Raw genomic sequence first — 19377 nt, 5'->3', positions numbered from 1 at the left:
TATGGCTCAAAAGCAATTTTTTATGCTTTCTTTTTCAGAGTCTTTTGCCGCTTGAATTATAAATATCTTACTCGAAATAATTATAATGGATAATTCAAGAAAATAATTCCAATTTCGAAGATGAAACGATCGCGATGTGTCGTAATATTTGCGCTAAACGGACAATTTAAAGAAATCGTTGAAACTTTCGAAAATATCGATTATATTCTTAAGTGATAAAATCAACCGACTAGTCCGTCTGCTAATTATTTTTAGGAACATTTGTTATTACTTCTGACTCGCGATACGTATTTATGATCTCGATAAAATCCTTAACGACAATAAACACGATCGCTGGAAATACGTAAAAATTGGACATTTCTGTCTTTCTAAGAGTATCACATTTTTTTTTTTTTATTCTATGGATTCGCCGTTTCGAGAAAGTTTCGCTCTTATCGGGTGTAGGAGAATAGAAGAAGAAACATACGAAAAAAGAATGTTTCCCATTTTAAATTTTTCGTGTTTATTATTTACTCCGCAAAGATTTTCTTTTACTTAAAAATTCCCCAAAATTGGTCGATTCTGATCTAATACTTATCGCTCGACACTGTAATTGGTAACTTTTATATAAGCCCCATCCCCTTTTCAAATTCTAATTTTACACGAAATATCCCCTATCCTATGTAAAAAGCTCGACCTGCCTCCTTTACGATAGTTTCTAAAATTCTGACCAAAGCGATCGACGCAAGCATATCGGCGGTTGAGCAAAGTAAAAGGCCGAAAGTGCGCGGTGGAAGGTCGAGAGGCTTCAAAGGCCGAACGACTCTGGAGGATGGAGGAACACGTAACACGCGAAACAACGTGTATACGCTCCATTTAACGATATTGCATCGAGAGAGGCGTGCACGTCACACGTGGGCATCTGCGAGAGTTATCGTTGACGTAAAACAAGATCGCAAACGTACCGAGAGGCGAAGACCATTTCCAGCATGGCTGGTAGCTCTCTCGAGCGGCTGGTGGGCGGACGGGTGGTTTCCCATTTCTCCTTTGGCCTCGATGTTTTCACAACGCGCAGTAGCGACCGCGTCAAGTATCCAAACACAACGTCCCGTGCCTCGTCGTTGGTTGTTTCCCTCCGTGCACCATACACAGTGACGATATCATCGAACGTCCGTGCACTTTGCTTCTTTTCCTCTATGTCCACGCACGTTTTTCACGATCGTCGTTTAATTTCTCCTTCCAGCACTTTCTTCCGCACCGTCGCTATTTTCTTTAACGCAACCTTTACCTTCTTCCGCCAAACTCGCGATACTATCGCGATATCGACCTTCTCGTCCACGCGCACTCGATATAGGCCATTAATGGCACTTACCGTATGAGACACACGGTACGAGCTAGAGTCAAGTCACCTATGATTCAACGAAGTCGAAGAATCGTTCAAACATGCATGAATTCGACGTTCCATTATCATTAATAATAGAAGAGAATTTTCGCTTGGCGTGTACCGGAATTTTCGAGAATTTTGCGACTGACGTGGCCTTGTTTTTTCTGTTTGACTCGAGGAGGCGTGCTAACGTACGCTCTATCGGCCAGATTTATGCGTGAATCGCGCGAGGCCCTTGACGTGCTTTGAATTCTCAACGTTCGAGTTTATCGTCGTTTCTACGTTTTGTTCGTGCCACGTACCGCTTCGAGATGGCAAATGTATGTATCGAATGATTTCAACGCCCGAGACTCGAAGAAGACGTTGAGAGAGAATCACGATAAGAGCCACTAATAACAACGCTATTAGATTACCTTGCACGATCGAAACATAACGCGTCGTTTTCGATCGAACTCGTTACACTGCCGCGCGATTAGCAACGATCTCATGGACACACGTGCACCGTACGCGTACCTTTTCGCGGTAGTTACTCGATCAAGCTACGAATTCGCTCGATCGAATAAGATACCGTAGTGTCCGAGCGAAGGTGCAGCACTGAGAACCGAGGAGGTGGATAACCGTGGGGGCTTCCCGATCGACCAAGGTGCCGTCACCGAACGACCGAGTTTCATCGTGGGTATTCGCGAGCCTCTATACGCTGCACAAATTCACGCACCACAACTTGTCACTGTCACCACATTGTATACAACTCTGCGCGACACCGTACCTTTTCTTTCTACTCTTCCTCTTCTTTCGCTTCCTCTCAATCCCGACAAATTGCCAACCTCGACACTCTGACCACGCTCGTTTAATCGATCCTGAATATCGATCTTTCAAACGTATCTTGACAGTTCTTTTCTTTCGTCGATACTAACCGATACGACCGATCTCAAATAGAAACGAAGCTTCTACGTCCTCCTACTCCACTCTTTTACTCGAACGCGTTTGTCAAATTCATAATACAATCTGTCCCTCTGTCGCTTCTATGATGTGTCAACTCTGTGCAACGCTATACGACGCTCTTCTTTCTATTCTTCCTCTTTTTTCGTCACTGCTAGTTCCAAACGCGAACGAACAAACTCCTCGTATCCTTTTACCTGACACTTTGACCAACGCGTTTGATCAACGATAGAAAGTCGAAATATTTGAAATATTTATATCGTCTGTCGATGAATGGTCGGAGAATGATTTTTGAATCGTAATGGCGGCGCTGCGTAGCGAGAAACCGGCCGGTAAAAACGTCGATGTATCGGGGACGGTTCGAGGAACGGGCGAACAGACTAGCGATGCTTCTTCCTCATCTTCTTCTTCCCTTCTTACCGCGAGCTAGCAGTTCGAACTGGTCGTACGACTTGGCCTCAGAGGTTGACGTCATGAACTGTACCCAGAGTGGGATCTCAGCTACTCTCTCTCAGTTTCGCGCTCGTCGCGTCTCTTTTGTCTAGTTTACCTTACGTTACACCAGTGGGGATCGACTACATTATATCCTGTTGCTCGTTCGCTATCTGTACGATACGCACCGCTTTTTACCGCTCGACGATGATCGCGTCGTCGCGTCTATCTCCGTCGCTCGTTATTTTTAATCGATGACGAATCCTACCACGGTTATTCGTTCGTGGTTTAGTCGAGTTCGCGATTCGATCGTGGTCGCATTGTCCCTTTAACTTGTACGAGAGTTAAAAAGAGCGTCGAGAGTTCCCGAAGGGAGAGAAATTCTCGAATCGTCTCGGAAGCATCGTACCGAACTAACAGCCTCTGTGCCTTTGATTCTTTGTCTTCGACGGATACTTTGCTCCGTTTCCTATGTCTATATACTCCTTTTCTAATTACGAGCAGTCGCTTCCAATTCCTTACGAGAGAGACACGAAGCAATTAGTTCCGAAACCGCCGCAAAAGTGCAAATTTCACCCGAAGTCGTCTCGCTCGTCGACCGCTTAATAGTCGAGCGCTATTGTAAGAGAGAATTACGAGAGTGTTCTCCCCGAGTCTTCGAACGAGACGAAAAGCCTTTCAACCGCGTCGACAGGAAACCGTTACTCGAATGCGATTCCGTTTCCTCGCGGAGGCTATCGAATATTTACGAGCGTTCGTTTCGATCGAAAGGTCGATCGACGGAAGAACGTCATTTTATTTTTTACTTTTGATTGCGAGGTCGATTTCTTATTACGAAATATTTGAATTGTAACGAAAAGGAAGGAGAAGAAAGAAAGAGAGTGAGAGAGAGAAGGAATCGTTTGTAAATTGTTTAATTAGTTTTACGTCTTGATGAAGGTTTTCATAAAATATTCTGTCACTGTCTATTATTTTTCTCTTTCTTACGTCGCAGAAGAGTTAGTATACGTTCCATTTTTACAATTCGAGACGGAAGAAGAGTTTGTCCGTTACGTGGATGTTTTAACAAAGATGATCGTATTTTAACACGCGTCAGCTAATGAAGAGTAGAGCTACGACGATACTAGTTCCCACGTTTTTCCGTTAGAACTGCCGCCGTTACGCTCAGCTACTTCCGCCGACCCCACCGGAACTGTAGCGTACGTTTGATCTGTCGCATCAACGAACTGACCGTCATCCATAGGAACAGATCACAGAACGTTCTTTTTATTCCGAAAATATAAGATAAAGATCATTTATAACTAGATTTTACAAACTTATCACCAAAATTCCGTATCTCGGGTGACGACAAGCGTGAACAAAATTCTCGAAAATTCTGGCACGCGACAGTTTTTCCAATTTTCCAAAGTGCTGCTTATAAATTTTGGAAGATCCTAATGCTCGATCGGATCACACACACGTTCTCTTACATTTGAGTAAAACGGTCGTTTCTTATTTGAAGAACCTCCGCGCCACCTGGTGAAGGTATCATACTCGCGAGTAGCTTTGGACAGTTGTAGCTCCGTTTTATCAGTAAGGTAAAAACGAAAAAGCATCGAGCAGAGCACGTTATCAGTCGCTTCACTTTCGTCGCGATATAGACACGAGCTGAACGCGTTTCACTTTCACTGAACAACACGAAGCAATAGAAAAGCTCTCGACGAGACGATGATATACACGTACAGTCTTCCGGTATGCCGACACTAAAGACGTGCAAGAACCCCCCCCTGAAACACTCGGGACGTGAATGCCGTAGTTCAAACGGGCCCATGTCGCTCTACCCGGGTCCTACGGTGTCCCAGGCCTGTGCTTATTTCCATCGATGCCCTGTGTCTCTTCAAGTACATCTTGTACGAACCAAAATTCCAGAGGCAAACGGATTGTACTCTATTTTGGTATCGTGTAATACAGCTTGGAAAAAGTTATCGGACTGTGTGATATGATAAGAGGAGAGAAACGGGTAGAGTCAAGAAAAATGAAGGCTCGAAGAATCCTAAATTCGGAGAAGATCGGTGCTACGTTTACGACGAGAGGTCGAGTAGATTCCTTTTTACTTTTTTTAAAAAATATTTACGTTACAAGTACACCTTTCTATAAATAAATATATTTATCGTATGTACAATGAGTCACAAGCGAATATATACCTCACAAAAATCAGATTTCCATAATATCGATTTACCTGTGTTTTACCATTAATTTGTACTTTCCTACCTATCGCTTTAACGAGTTTTCAATTTGCATAAATAAATAAATAAATTTGCTTTAAATAAATTTCGTACCTTCAAGGTGCATAGTCATTTTCTCACCCTACATATTCATATCTATCACGATTTACTTACAATTCATCGTACGAATTCCATTTTGTTTGCATTATGCAAATTGATGCATTCCAAGACTAACTTTTCTTTAACTCAAATTTCATCAAATTCTTTTAACCGGACCATCGCTTTTGTTCTCTGCGGCCATTTTTCCATCCAAAGCGTATTACATATCGACAAATTTCCTCGTAACCATAGAAAATGCAATACAGGGAAAATTAAAATTAAGCTACTTTGGTGGTTTTCCAGTGGCTACGGGCACGAGATCGTTGTCCCTGTTTTTCGTCCATTTAGATATCAGCACGAGTCAACCCCCACTCCATCCTTGGACGATGAATGTTCCACTCAGACCCAGCTACCTTTTCCCTACTCTCAAACGGACCAGGGCTATACGAAGCGTTCTTGGTGCCTCTGTGCATTTCTCTATCGAGCAAACTCGAATTTACACCGCGAGAAACCGGTTTCTCGCGCGATTACGAGATTACAACAGGAAATGCCGATCTGCGTTGGCCAACTTTCGACGAATTAATACATTCCAAAGAACGGTACGCAATTTTGTAAAAATTCCTCACGTCCGATACAGAATCGAGGAGGATATTTCGCGAAGATTCGAAGGATGGTTAAAACCGTGAGGGTAGGGTCAGGTTGAACGAAGATCCGGGACTGGTGCTTCGAGTTTACGGTGGTGAGGAGTGCAGCTGCCATGGCAAATGGTCGTACATCTGCTGAGACACGACTGAGAAAAGTTCGCCGCGAAACCCAACAGGGTTTCCTGCGTTTATAGATCATTCGATAGAGATTTCACGTGGCCTTCCCGCGACAACGTCAGCAGGGGGTAGAAGATTCTTCAGGATCTCGAGTAACCAGACATGTTTCATTTAGCCTTTGATGTTATTTCGTATTTATCGTCTCAAGTGGGACGGACGAACAACTGTTAAAAAATTCGTCGAATATGACTTTTCATTCTTAAACTCATCCATGAATTTCTATACGTATATGTTTCTTCGAATCGATTTGCAAAATGGGAAAAACATCCCCTTCTCGCTTCACATTTCCGGTTGACACAAACGGAATCAGGTTCTATGAGAAAAACACGAGGTAAAATGCAAATAAGGTATTGAAGTAAGTGGCTTTAGAAATTCAAATTTTCTTCGGATACAGTCACGATTCGCAGATTATTATTCGTCGACGTCCACGACTCCAAGTCGATGTAACGTAATACGAATATGTTTGCTTTTCGAGCGTCTATCGTCGTGATTCTGTGTAGCAACAGTTGGAAAGGTAATGTTACATATACGTGTTTCGGTTTACTTTTTGCTTTAGATAAAAGCTCGAAGCTTTAAACTCGTTATAACTCGATCTTATTGTAAAATTGTTGCGATATCGAAAGTACAGGTAAACAGGCTTTCTGAAATTTGTAATTGCACGTTCACGTAACAATGGCACTTGATATTTGGCTCAACGAGGGAAGAAAGACGTTATAACGAAAAACAGGTGTTATTCGCGTAGTTTCAAATACAATTAAAATATCAAGCTTGGTGTAAAGGACTCGTCGTATTGCACGACACAAAGTCAAAAGTAAAATAAACGAAAGAGAGACTTTATCGCAGGAATGACGAAATTGTTGTTACCAAATAGTTACCAAATTGCTAACGAGAACGTAGCAACTAAAATGACTGTATTTTATGAATGGCTGTATTTTTTCACGCAGCTGTGCCTCCTTGATTTACTTTTCGTACCAGTGTATCACTACGATCGTAGAGAAAGGAAGTTGGCAGCTGCATATATGGTTTCGTCCTTCCTCGCTTTGCTTTTCGACGCGATATCAACGCAGAAAACTCCTACTACGTAGGAAACTCGCTGTCAAATTTTACGACCGTGTCTTGCAACAATAACCAACAACGCGAAACTAACGTTCACAAAAATCGTTATAATCGGTTAATAAATGCTCGCGAGCTTTCGTCGTTCGAATGGCTAACTACGAGGTAAGGAAGTCGATACGTCTTAAGATTCATTGTGATTGCAAATCATGCGACATATTTGCACACAATGATTTTCCTTCCTCGTTAACCTGTTTCGATGATTTTCGCTAATGCGGTGTAATTCTCAATATGAGTTTAAATATCACGAGATTAAATATCAAATCGTTGAAACGTTAAACGAATAACAAACTGTAATGGAAAAAATTGAAACGTTAAGTAGGAAGCGAGGCAGGATTTTGTGAAAACCACGGTAAAAGGAAAAACTGGATTAATCGGTACGCTCTGATCCGCGACTGAACTCGCAATTCATCGTAAAAAGCGAAGAAGTCCGGAGGTGAGAAGAAGCGAGTTCACTCGTTACACCGTCACGATCCGTGATAGCGAACGAGCGCGAGGGAATCGAATCGAATTTAATCGAACCGAATAAATTCGCCCCGTTTATTTGCACGGGGCTCGCGTAAAATGACCCCATCGACGAAAATAACGTTCGAACAGCCTTGATCGGCACGTACAAAAGGTAGCAGGCTAACACGACTATTTTCGTCGACCTTTTCACGTGCGTACACGCGTTCCAGTACGGTACGATTGCAGCACGGTGTATATCGCGGCAACGTGCGTGAAGCACAGGTGCACGAAGAAAGGAGCGGCACCAAAGGTGAAGGAAACGAGAGGACGCTGGCTAGAAGAAGGAGGGAAGAAAAGAAGAAAGCGCACTTGCGGTTGGACGAAGGTGAACTGGCGAGAGGGTTTCTTTGCTTTTTCTAGACGTTGTTATAGTACGCGTTCGAGTAAATTAGAGGGAGGGGGGCTAGTGAGCGAGTGAGAGAGTGAATGAGAGAGAAAGAGAGAGGGCACGTACGTAAGAAAGGCACGTGGATAGTTCACGGATGAGCGGGAAAGAACCGATGAAGTAAGACGATCCGTAAGAAGAATCGTATTTGAGATGAGAATATAGAGAACGTGGAGCTTAACGCTTTATCGATGATGTGGTTTACTACGTACGGAGTCTTGTTAGGCGTGTATTTTTAGAAAATGGTATCTAAACGGAATGGAAAATGTCGATAGCTTCTTCCGAGTCGTATGTTTTAAGTTAATCGAAGAATAACGATATGAAATTCGAGCAAAATATTTGACAAAATTTGAGAGTACTCGTTGCGTTTATACGTTTCATTTTACATTATGTACAAGCGTCGTGACAGAGCTGGAACGTTTCTTGTTCTCTTTTGTTTGTTCGAAGAGTAACGAGTGGGTCGACCATGGAAATGGATAAGTAGTAAAGCTAACGTTTCGCTTCAGGAACAATTTACGAGAGAACGATTTTATCGCGGAGAAATCGCTGACAATGTCTTTACATAAGTGGAAAGCAGTAAATTGTTTCTTAAATTCGTATTGAAGAATTACAAACAAATTTTCGATGCGTAAAAGAAAACAATTGGAGATTGGATACTGATTTACGGAATGACTTTTTAGAAAACTATCTTTTCAAGAACGAACGACGGATGTGACAAACGGTTAAGTAGCAGTTTGAAGTCGATTTCAATAATATGGAACGACGGATGTGACAAACGGTTAAGTAGCAGTTTGAAGTCGATTTCAATAATATGGAACGACAAATGTTTTTAATGAAGTATATAAATATTTGGTATAAATAAAGTGAAGTAAAAATTGGAAAAACGTTGATTTAAAAAGTAATGTTTTAAAGAGCTATAGGTGAAGAAATAAAGAGCAGAGCTTCTGACAGAATGCCGTTTACGTTGGTCGGAAATGAAAAAGAAATATTTTTACAATACGTAACGAACACGATGATATTAAAAGAAAGTAGCTAAATTAGAATTCGTATTCACGAAAGCTGTATTTCGCTAACACAATGTTGAATTCATATTCGCGAAAGCTGCACTTTGCTAATAAGCGTAGATAAACAAATTTTCTATGGTAAATTCACGCGTCATGGAGGTATACAAATGTACGCAACGTAAAAAGGCCTATTTACGATGAATATAACGAGTGAAGTTTTGAAAAAAAAAAAAATGATTAGACGCTGCAAGTATATCATACTAATTTCAAAAAGACAAACTTAAAACCTCGTTTTTTCCCCACCCCAAAGAAGAAGATCTATCGAGAAACGATTAGACGTCATCGTTGAGTAGTACGATCGATATCGGTAAGACGAACACCGTGATAAAACACGATTTTCTTTCAAGAAGTCAAACGTCAAACGTCTCGCGAGTATCTTCGAGAAAGTGTCACTCGTTCCGAGACATCGAAATTAAGCGATTACTCGTACTAAGGAAAAGAGTGATTCGGATAGGAACGATTTTTGTCTACGTAATCGCGCGTTTCTTCAGTGCGTCGTTATATCCGATATTTGCTAATCGTCCAAATAGAGGTAGAAAACGAGAAGAATTTGTATTTCCCCCTTCGACGTTTTCATCGTTGTCGCGTTAAAGGCATCGTTGAGCCGCGAAAGGGAATAGCAGTAAAGACGAAAGTAATTGCTTCGTGCGGAGAACTCCGTCGTGGAAACTGATTTCAACGTGACTCGTTCAACGGCAAAACAAAAATCAGCTTTCGTCGTGGCGATCTCTATCGTTACCTCGAAATATTTTATTCTGCTTTTACGAAATTTTGAATTTCAAGTACGAGACGAGTTTTAAACTTTTACCAGCGGGTGATCGATCTGATCATCGATCGATCATCGTGGTGTTGCGCGAAACCGTGACAGTATTAAAAGACAGTGTTCTGCTCAGGATTTCTGTCTTTATTCTTCCGCACGTGCATTTTCCGATACACCATATGGCCACAGATAAAAACCACATGCCAGTATATTCCCATGAACATCGGGCCGACAGGTACAAAAGGTAGGCAGTGTCTGTTGTTAACTATATCATAGATTTATATTGGTAGATTTATTGGAATAAATTAATTTTACTAAATATCTGTTCCTCGAAATATTCTTCTAAACAGCAAGTAGTTGTATTGAAAATATTTGCCCAGTATTCTCTATGTCCAATCTCGCAATAAATGTTTTCATTCCATTTTTTTAATTCATCTTTGGTTAAAAAATATTATATGACACGTAGGAAGCACGTGACATAGATGTTCGTATGTTCAGGAAGCGAATACGAGAACAGATGTTAGAAATGTAGTTTCTCAAAGTGATTTCCTCCAAAAAACATAAACAGTTTTAAGAACGTGACATATGCGTCAGATTCTATGCTTACGCAGGATGAAACTGTATAATGCAGTTACGGCTAATGATAAAGCTCACGCTAACTAGGTTTTACGGCAGGTTTTATATTAAATCTCGCATTAGGTTACGTTAATTGCCATTAGATCTTCCATCGAATGTGATACAAAACTTAAAAAACGCGTTATACACAAAAATTGAATATTTATTATGGAAAATATTTCTATATTTTTAAAGTAATTCCCTTTGAACGTTGTATTTTCGTAAACGAACTATCGAATAAAAAAGATTATAATTAAGCACTCACCGAAAAGTATTTGTATTCGACGCAGATTGAAAGGGATTTATCTGCAACATAAAATATATCGTGTTTGTTTTATAAATTAATTTTAGATCGATTATAACGTTATAGTCATAGTTACATGTAACCTCACGATCGGTAATTTTGTTACAAATTGTTACATTCTTTTAAGTAGAGTTAACAACGTGTTTTAACGTTTAAAATTAATTTTTCCTTTGAACCCTCTCGATTATCAAGTAACAATATCATAAATGTGCCCGTTCGCAAAATGAAACACACGTTTATGGTAATTTCGACGTTTAATCAATAAAATAACAAATATTATATCAACTGATAGCATTAAGGAAACATTGCGAAACATTTAATGTAATCAGAATCACGTGATTGTGTAATTTTTATACATGCAAATTTAAAAAATGACAGTCACGTTATTCTTTAAATAGAACGTAAAGAAACATAACGATTATCTGGAAATTCTAGCAGAAAAAATTCTTTTTACAAATATTCTAAATATATTAACAACAAATATATCGAGATAAATATATAGGATTGACAACAATCGATTAACTTTATCTTTTTTATTTTATTATTAAATTAACTTCGATCATTACGTTTTCATTTAATCGAATTGATTTTCCATATAACAGGTGTCCACGTTAAACCCAAAGGACGAGAACTTGACATTTAACGTTTAAACGTTAAATTCGTACAAGTTGTACATACATGATTTGCTCCTGTTTACTCGAAAACTATTACCAATGCTCGTCTGAACGAATAAAAACATTAACCGATACTTTTACATATATTTCTATCAAATATTGGTTTATCGATCGAGCAAACAAATTCGCGCAAAGAAAAATACGTATATTAGGTTAATCAAAACATTTCGTTTCTTCTCTCTTTATTTTTTTTCAAGAGATAGAATCATTAATTGGAAATATTTTCTATAAATTGATCTGTAATGTACGAGAGAGGTAACAGAGTCGAACAGTTCGTGCTCCTAACGCTACGAAACCTATATGTGTACCACCGTATTATATCGTTTTATAAATTCTGCCGCATTTTCGTTTGAAATATTTTTAACTCGATGTTACGAGCGAAGAAGATTAATTTTCCTATTTAGGCTGTTTATCATTCAAAGTCTCTGTACCGCAGACGCTTGCAATTTTTAGGGAAATAGAAGAAAGATAAGTGGCACGGAATTAAATTGACATCCTCCTCCGCCAAAGAATTACTTTATATTTTATATCTTTCCGTTTTTCTTCTTCGGCATTTACGTCATTTGTCACATCTAAATTGTACGATTGACGAAGGCAAGATACTCATGGAGGGGAAAATCGGTCGATAGCCGAGACGAGAAGAATCGTCGATTCATTATATCACAAAGGAATCCCCAAGCTACTTGGTTACGTCTACGCGCCCCATAAAAATGTGCACGGTGCTTTACATCGAGTGAAACGGTTCCCACGACACCCTGTGCGTCGTACTCTATGGGAACGTTTTATTGGGGTGAAAATTTACGTGTCTGCAGCCACTCGTGTACGCACTCATACGATCAAACATGTCGCTCGTAGAAAGTCGATCGTAACGGTGAAACGTTCAATCCTAACATGTAGACGTTGCTTGCAACAAAAGGTAAGTTCGTATTAGACATTTCATGGTAGGTTAGTCGAAGAAGTCGACTTTGTGCTGCTTCAATTTGCTAAATTAATTGATATGTAAAATTGCAATTTTTTTTCTATTTGGTAACTATACTTTGCTGTGTATGTTAGAACGTGCTACAACATTTCCGATAAAGATATGTAAAGTATACCTGAGGAAAAGAAATATAAAAATGAATGTAAGTAACGCAAGTAGTAAAATACAGAAGATACCAAACGATTTGATACTTAAATCGTTACTCGAATTACGATGCTACAAAACGCCTCCTTTATCGATCAATGCCATTTAATATTCCGAAACGTCAAGAAATATCAAATTTTCTAAAATTAGCCTTTTTTTCGGTTTCTAACAAACTCCAATTTTTCTTTCGATAAATCTTTATTCAACTAAATCTGTTTAAATAAATTTGCACAATACGAAGTGAACAACACGTTATCGGAAACACTATACAAGCAGATTACAAAAGGTCTCCACCAACAGGCATATAACTTTTAATACGAGAAATATTTATAATCACTACATTAAACAATTATTTAAATCATATACTTCGACGATAATTAGAATTGTGTAATCATTTGATCAATCTCTGATAAAATAAAGTGAAATTATACAAAATTCAAAAAAATATTTTGACAAAAATTCCAAATTGCTGGAATGAATGTTTCCAATTATGTATAGATAACTACAATACATTTCTTTATCAAAAAATTAAAGGAGAAAATGAAACGTGTACGATACGTTCGATCAATTTGATTATATATCGCGTAGTTAACATAAAAGTTAAATTATTCATCGATAATATGTCAATTACGTATAGTATCATTTTAATTAGCTATATTCGTACATTGACACAAGTGTCGAAAGCTACGTATGTTTTTTGGTGGAATAATTATTTTTTACGAATTCTACGGCTTATATAAATGAGAAACGCAATATCTTGGCATTGTCTCAAATTCGTCGTGCATGAAGGTGTCAAAAATGACGAAAGTCGTAATTGTACTCTTCATTATAGCTGCCTATGTAAGTGCATCTTTCTCAAGTTCCGAATTCACTCAGAATCTCTTTCCTTTTTGCCAATATTTTTCAAAATAATTTGATCTTCCCTCCTAATTTATATCTTACACGATGTTTCTAAAAACGAGTCACATACAGACAGACATTTCCGCGCGACAACACCACCTAACTAATCAAAAAATCTATTTTTGTATTATTTTAGGGTAATGCCTTTCCTAGGTTACCAGGACTCCTCGATCCAACGAAGAGAGATGCATATGAAAATAGCGTTATGACAAAAATAAAATCCATCGCTCTAAACGTGAACGCAGTTTTAAAGGATCATAAAGATGAAGCTAGTGTTTATCTGACGCAAATAAACAAAATCGGTAAAGAAATAAAGAAGAATGCGAAACATAGAGTCGATGACATATTGAAGGCTGTAAGTGTGTAATATTGTATCTTCCTACAAGCAATCATTTAAATTAAAAAGATTTGAAAAATACATCTAAGTCAAACTACAAGTAATACATATGGGTAATTGGATACTATGATTCAGATATATACAGGGTGCCTCACATAACTAGGACAAACCATAGCTTTGAAATAGAAAAAGATACATATATGTATTATATTATATACTATATTATATTATATACGTACATATGTAATGAATAATTAAATTATGACACAAGTTTCTCTTGTTACAATGTCTTTTCACTTTGTGCATTTAGGTGGAATATGAAATGAAAATTTTAAAACACAAAGAACATGGACATCATAAAGACCACTGCATAGCTATCGCAAAGGAATTGGAGAAAATACGTAACAAGATCTTAGATAAGATTGATAAATGTGTTTCAAACCATATGGATGAAGCGATAAATGTGGAAAGAAAAATAGCTCGAGCTATTGAAATGTTCCTGACTAAGACTGAACATACTGTTAACGAAGCTGCACAATGTGTCTCATCCAATGTAATTCACAGTGTTGCAGTCGCATGTTTAAGTAAGGTAAGTACTTAACAATAACGTTTCTACGATAAATAATACCGTTTCTAGAATAAAAAGTAAAATTGTACATAAACATATTTTATTCAGAATAAACGACAAGTACTTTCAGTGGTAATACGTAAAACGACATACAAAAATATATAGTATATACTGATATTATCTATAAATAATATTCTATAGTTAACACGAACGACATTTAATTACTCGTAACAATGATAACAATTATCGCAAATAGCAAAATACCAAAACCACTACAAATTGATATAATACAAATTTTATTTTTATCCCATACAACTATAATAGGAAATGTCGAAAGCAAAGATACTTTCGAACACGGAATATCCGGCGCTTATAAAAGAAATTATCCAAGAGAATAAACATATGTCAACATTGAAACATACAACAATAGACTGCGACATAGCAAAGCTACAACTATCTCAACTTGAAAAACTTGAAGCAATTCTCAAAAAGATTAAAAAATGCAACAATGATGAGAATGCAACTTCGACAACACAACGATCCACACCATCACATAGTAACAAAACAACTGTAACTACGACGGTACCCACTAGTAGTACCACCCAAGAATCGGATTCCAGCAGCACAGAAAAACAAGCTGGTAGTACAACTGAAAAATCAACCTCAAGCACTATAGAAGGGCCAGCCAGTAGCACTACCCAACAATTTACCTCAGGCAGCACAGAGGGCACAAGCACTACGAGTACAAAGGAACAATCCTCCAGCAGCACAGAACAACCTGCTATTACCACTACCCAAGAATCCATCTCAAGCAGCACAGGAGGTCCAAGTACTACTAGTACAAAGGAATCATCCTCAAGCAGTACTGAAGGACCCGCTAGTAGCACTACCCAAGAATTCAGCTCAAGCCCCACAGGAGGTCCAGCTAGTAGTACTACTCAAGAATCTACCTCAGGTAGCACAGAAGGACCAGCTATTAGTACGACCCAAGAAACCAGCTCAAGCAGCACAGGAGGTCCACCTACTAGTACTACTCAAGAATCCAGATCAAGTAGCACAGGAGGTCCAAGTACAACCAGTACAAAGGAAACATCCTCAGACAACACAGAAGGACCAGCTATCAGCACTACACAAGAATCCAGCTCAAGCAGCACAGGAGGTTCACCTACTAGTACTACTCAAGAATCCAGATCAAGTAACACAGGAGGTCCAAGTACAACCAGTACAAAGGAAACATCCTCAGACAATACAGAAGGACCAGCTATCAGCACTACACAAGAATCTAGCTCAAGTAGCACAGGAGGTCCAGCTAGTAGTACTACTCAAGAATCTACCTCAGGTAGCACAGAAGGACCAGCAAGTAGCACTACCCAACAAACTACCTCAGGCAGAACAGAGGGTAGAAGCACTACGAGTACAAAGGAATCATCCTCCAGCCCCACAGAACAACCTGCTATTAGCACTACTCAAGAAACCAGCTTAAGCCCCACAGGAGGTCAAGCTAGTGGTAGTACTACTCAGGAATCTACCCCAGGCACCACAGAAGGACCAACTATTAGCACTACTCAAGAATCCAGCTCAAGTAGCACAGGTGGACCAGCAAATAGTACTACCCAACAATCTACCTTAGGCAGCACAGAGCAACCTGTTATTAGCACTACCCAAGAATCCATCTCAAGCAGCACAGGAGGTCCAAGTACTACTAGTACAAAGGAATCATCCTCAAGCAGTACTGAAGGACCCGCTAGTAGCACTACCCAAGAATCCAGCTCAAGCCCCACAGGAGGTCCAGCTAGTAGTACTACTCAAGAATCTACCTCAGGTAGCACAGAAGGACCAGCTATTAGTACGACCCAAGAATCCAGCTCAAGCAGCACATGGGGTCCACCTACTAGTACTACTCAAGAATCCAGATCAAGTAGCACAGGAGGTCCAAGTACAACGAGTACAAAGGAATCATCCTCAGACACCACAGAAGGACCAGCTATCAGCACTACACAAGAATCCAGCTCAAGTAGCACAGGAGGTTCACCTACTAGTACTACTCAAGAATCCAGCTCAAGTAGCACAGGTGGACCAGCAAATAGTACTACCCAACAATCTACCTTAGGCAGCACAGAGCAACCTGTTATTAGCACTACCCAAGAATCCATCTCAAGCAGCACAGGAGGTCCAAGTACTACTAGTACAAAGGAATCATCCTCAAGCAGTACTGAAGGACCCGCTAGTAGCACTACCCAAGAATCCAGCTCAAGCCCCACAGGAGGTCCAGCTAGTAGTACTACTCAAGAATCTACCTCAGGTAGCACAGAAGGACCAGCTATTAGTACGACCCAAGAATCCAGCTCAAGCAGCACATGGGGTCCACCTACTAGTACTACTCAAGAATCCAGATCAAGTAGCACAGGAGGTCCAAGTACAACGAGTACAAAGGAATCATCCTCAGACACCACAGAAGGACCAGCTATCAGCACTACACAGGAATCCAGCTCAAGTAGCACAGGAGGTCCAGCTAGTAGTACTACCCAAGAATCTACTTCAGGCAGCATAGATGGTACGAGCACTACGAGTACAAAGGAATCATCCTCTAGCCCCACAGAACAACCTGCTATTAGCACCACCCAAGAGACCAGCTTAAGCCCCACAGGAGGTCCAGCTAGTAGTGGTACCACTCAAGAATCTATCTCAGGCACCACAGAAGGACCAACTATTAGCACGACCCAAGAATCCAGCTCAAGTAGCACAGGAAGTCCAGCTAGTAGTACTACTCAAGAATCTATCTCAGGCACCACAGAAGGACCAGGTATTAACACTACCCAAGAATCCAGCTCAAGTAGCACAGGAGGTCCAGCAAGTAGCACTACCCAGGAATCTACCTCAGACAGTACAGTAGCACCAGGAAATAGCACTACAAAATCCACAACATCTAGCAATTGTTCATGCACTACCCCAGCTACTGCTGATCCTAGTGCTACTGAATCACCGCGAGATATGTGGTATGCATATTTAGTACAATGCCTAAAAGAGAACGATTTTGATGAAATTCCGGTTACGCAGGCGCGCACATTAGTTCGCATCTTACAACGATGTCTATTTAGCATTGGTACACTGAGTCAGCTATTAGCGAAAGGCTTCAACTAGGTATGATAATTTTCAGAATTATGATAGTGAACAAATGAGAGTTTGTAATTTAAATGGAAGCCAGGAACAATGTTGCTACAACGAGCAATGAACGAGAATTGTCAAACTATTCATAACTGAAGTCAATGGAAGTATCGAAGTTTGCACAATAATTTCTAGAATATATTAGGTTAGTCCATAAATTGGTTCGTTTCTCTGTACAAGAATCGTTAACAATAAAGAAAATATGATACAAGTTTTCTTATACAAGATACCTTTTCTGGTTATTTAAAACCGTTTTCCTTTACACATGGGACGTATAATAGTGTAACAAACAGCTACGGTAAAAATTACTTTAAATTTATTTGTTTACTTACCATTTAATTTTACTTACTGTAATATATAAACTAATAATAATTTTTTATCGATGCTTCATTCTTTATCATTTTTATCCGGTTTAATAAACTACAGAATGCAATATCGAAAAGGTGACGCTAAATTTCAGCCAAATATTTATCAAATTGGGAATCACTATTATATTACGTTAGCAAAACTTAGGGAATCCTAATATTTTATAACGTCTATGCCCTCTACCTCAATTGATATTTATAATATCTGAACCATTATCTAGAATCTACTTACGTATTCTAATTTTCTACAGTATCAACGAATCCGCGTAGAATCCATATAGATAATAATAAATCTAAATTGTAAAAGAATGCATATCTTTCTATAATGGATTGTACATGTAATGTGTATCTAAATAATAGAATATATTAACCTCGAATATATGTACATATTGTTTGCGACACGTTATTATTCCTAACTATTGTCAAACGTGTTTGCATTCCGTTGCTGGGTAGCTACGGTTGCCTACAGTACGGGGCCTACAGTAAACTTCGCTTAATCATGAATCAAGATTAGAAGTTCAGTTTGATAAATGATGTAATAAGCGTAACGGTTCTTTTTCTTTTGTAAATCATTTTACATAATAACAAAATGTTTGCCAAACTTGAAAAATTTTAGCACAAGTTACCAAAATTATAAAATTCTCTTGTACGATAGTAATAAATGTGGTAAAACACGCAAATTTTATGAATTATAGGCTACTTGATTGCCTTATTTCACGTAACATTAGAGAAATATCGAACAACCTTTATATTTAACTATGTATTAGTATTCTTTATTTCCTATAAATCTACCTACATCGAATACGTTCGTTTTGTGGCTACTTCGTCCTCGTGCTCCGAAGAATCTCATAGGACCAATTCAGATAAGACCAAAACGAATGAGTAACTCATTCGTTAACAAAAGTCTGGATCGTTTCGTCTGCTCACGTTGGTCCGATTGATGTGGTAGACTCGTTTCCCCGATCGTAAGCTACGATTCTCAAGGGAAAAGTGCTTCACGCCAGGAAAGGGAAATAAGTGGCACGCTAGACGACGAGCCACGTCCTTCGCAGCTCTTCCAAAGACACCGTTGCATTTTTTCCAGCAAGCAATGGGAAACAGTGACCGTAACATCCTCCAACAGTCGCAAGTGGAGAAGGAAGAGACGAATAACGCGAAGGATGATTCGATAGAAACGTTTCGTTCAAAGTTCTTCATTTCATAAATCTTTAAAACAAATCTCTACTGTGAATGTATATCTGAATGATATTCCGTTAAAAGATCATATATTTGGCATACAATGTAGCACTCATTCCATGAATTTGTATCATCCATCCAGATAAATATTATCAAAATAATTGTTTACCGATTTTAATTACAAATTGTCGGTTGTTTGCGATGAACAGCGAAAATCAAATAGTTTGAATAATTGAAGAACGACGACGGATAAGCAAATTTGTATTATAATAGTTTGTAATATATACATTCCATTGAAATTATTACCGTACAAGTATTTCTACGTTTACAACAGAGTGTAAAAATCCTGCACGACGGATAGCGTGACGTTCGCAAGAAATTATGGAGCTTAAAAGCGACTGAAAAGATAAAATTCCAAGAACCGCGATGAAAAATACATACCGTGGAAATCGAAGAATGAAAT

The 19377-nt window shown here is 39.0% G+C and overlaps 2 protein-coding genes across 5 annotated transcripts in view; one reads left to right on the top strand and one right to left on the bottom strand.

The window, feature by feature from the left end:
- Positions 1–19377, bottom strand: part of LOC132906385 (protein numb) — a 74802-nt gene that overhangs the window by 27423 nt on the left and 28002 nt on the right. The window contains exon 2 of one of the 4 annotated variants that reach the window (XM_060958533.1): positions 10568–10608. The exons of 1 other annotated variant lie outside the window; for it this stretch is intronic. Coding sequence is in view for 2 of the 3 variants with exons in the window: in XM_060958532.1 (XP_060814515.1) it covers positions 945–1019 (75 nt within the window). In the remaining variant the exon portion in view is untranslated. Of the gene's footprint in view, positions 1–944; positions 2511–10567; positions 10609–19377 lie in introns of those variants that run through there. 2 more of the 4 variants (XM_060958532.1, XM_060958531.1) reach the window with 2 other exon arrangements.
- On the top strand, positions 13202–17647 carry LOC132906091 (mucin-5AC-like). Its single transcript, XM_060957956.1, has 6 exons — positions 13202–13243; positions 13440–13658; positions 13951–14229; positions 14533–15898; positions 15947–16090; positions 16427–17647. Exons 1-6 carry the CDS (start codon positions 13202–13204, stop codon positions 17347–17349), a joined length of 2973 nt encoding a protein of 990 aa, XP_060813939.1. The 3' UTR covers positions 17350–17647.

This window comes from Bombus pascuorum, chromosome 4, assembly GCF_905332965.1.
Source record: "Bombus pascuorum chromosome 4, iyBomPasc1.1, whole genome shotgun sequence".
Classification (NCBI taxonomy): domain Eukaryota; kingdom Metazoa; phylum Arthropoda; class Insecta; order Hymenoptera; family Apidae; genus Bombus; species Bombus pascuorum.
This window is presented reverse-complemented; position numbering and strand designations above follow the sequence as displayed.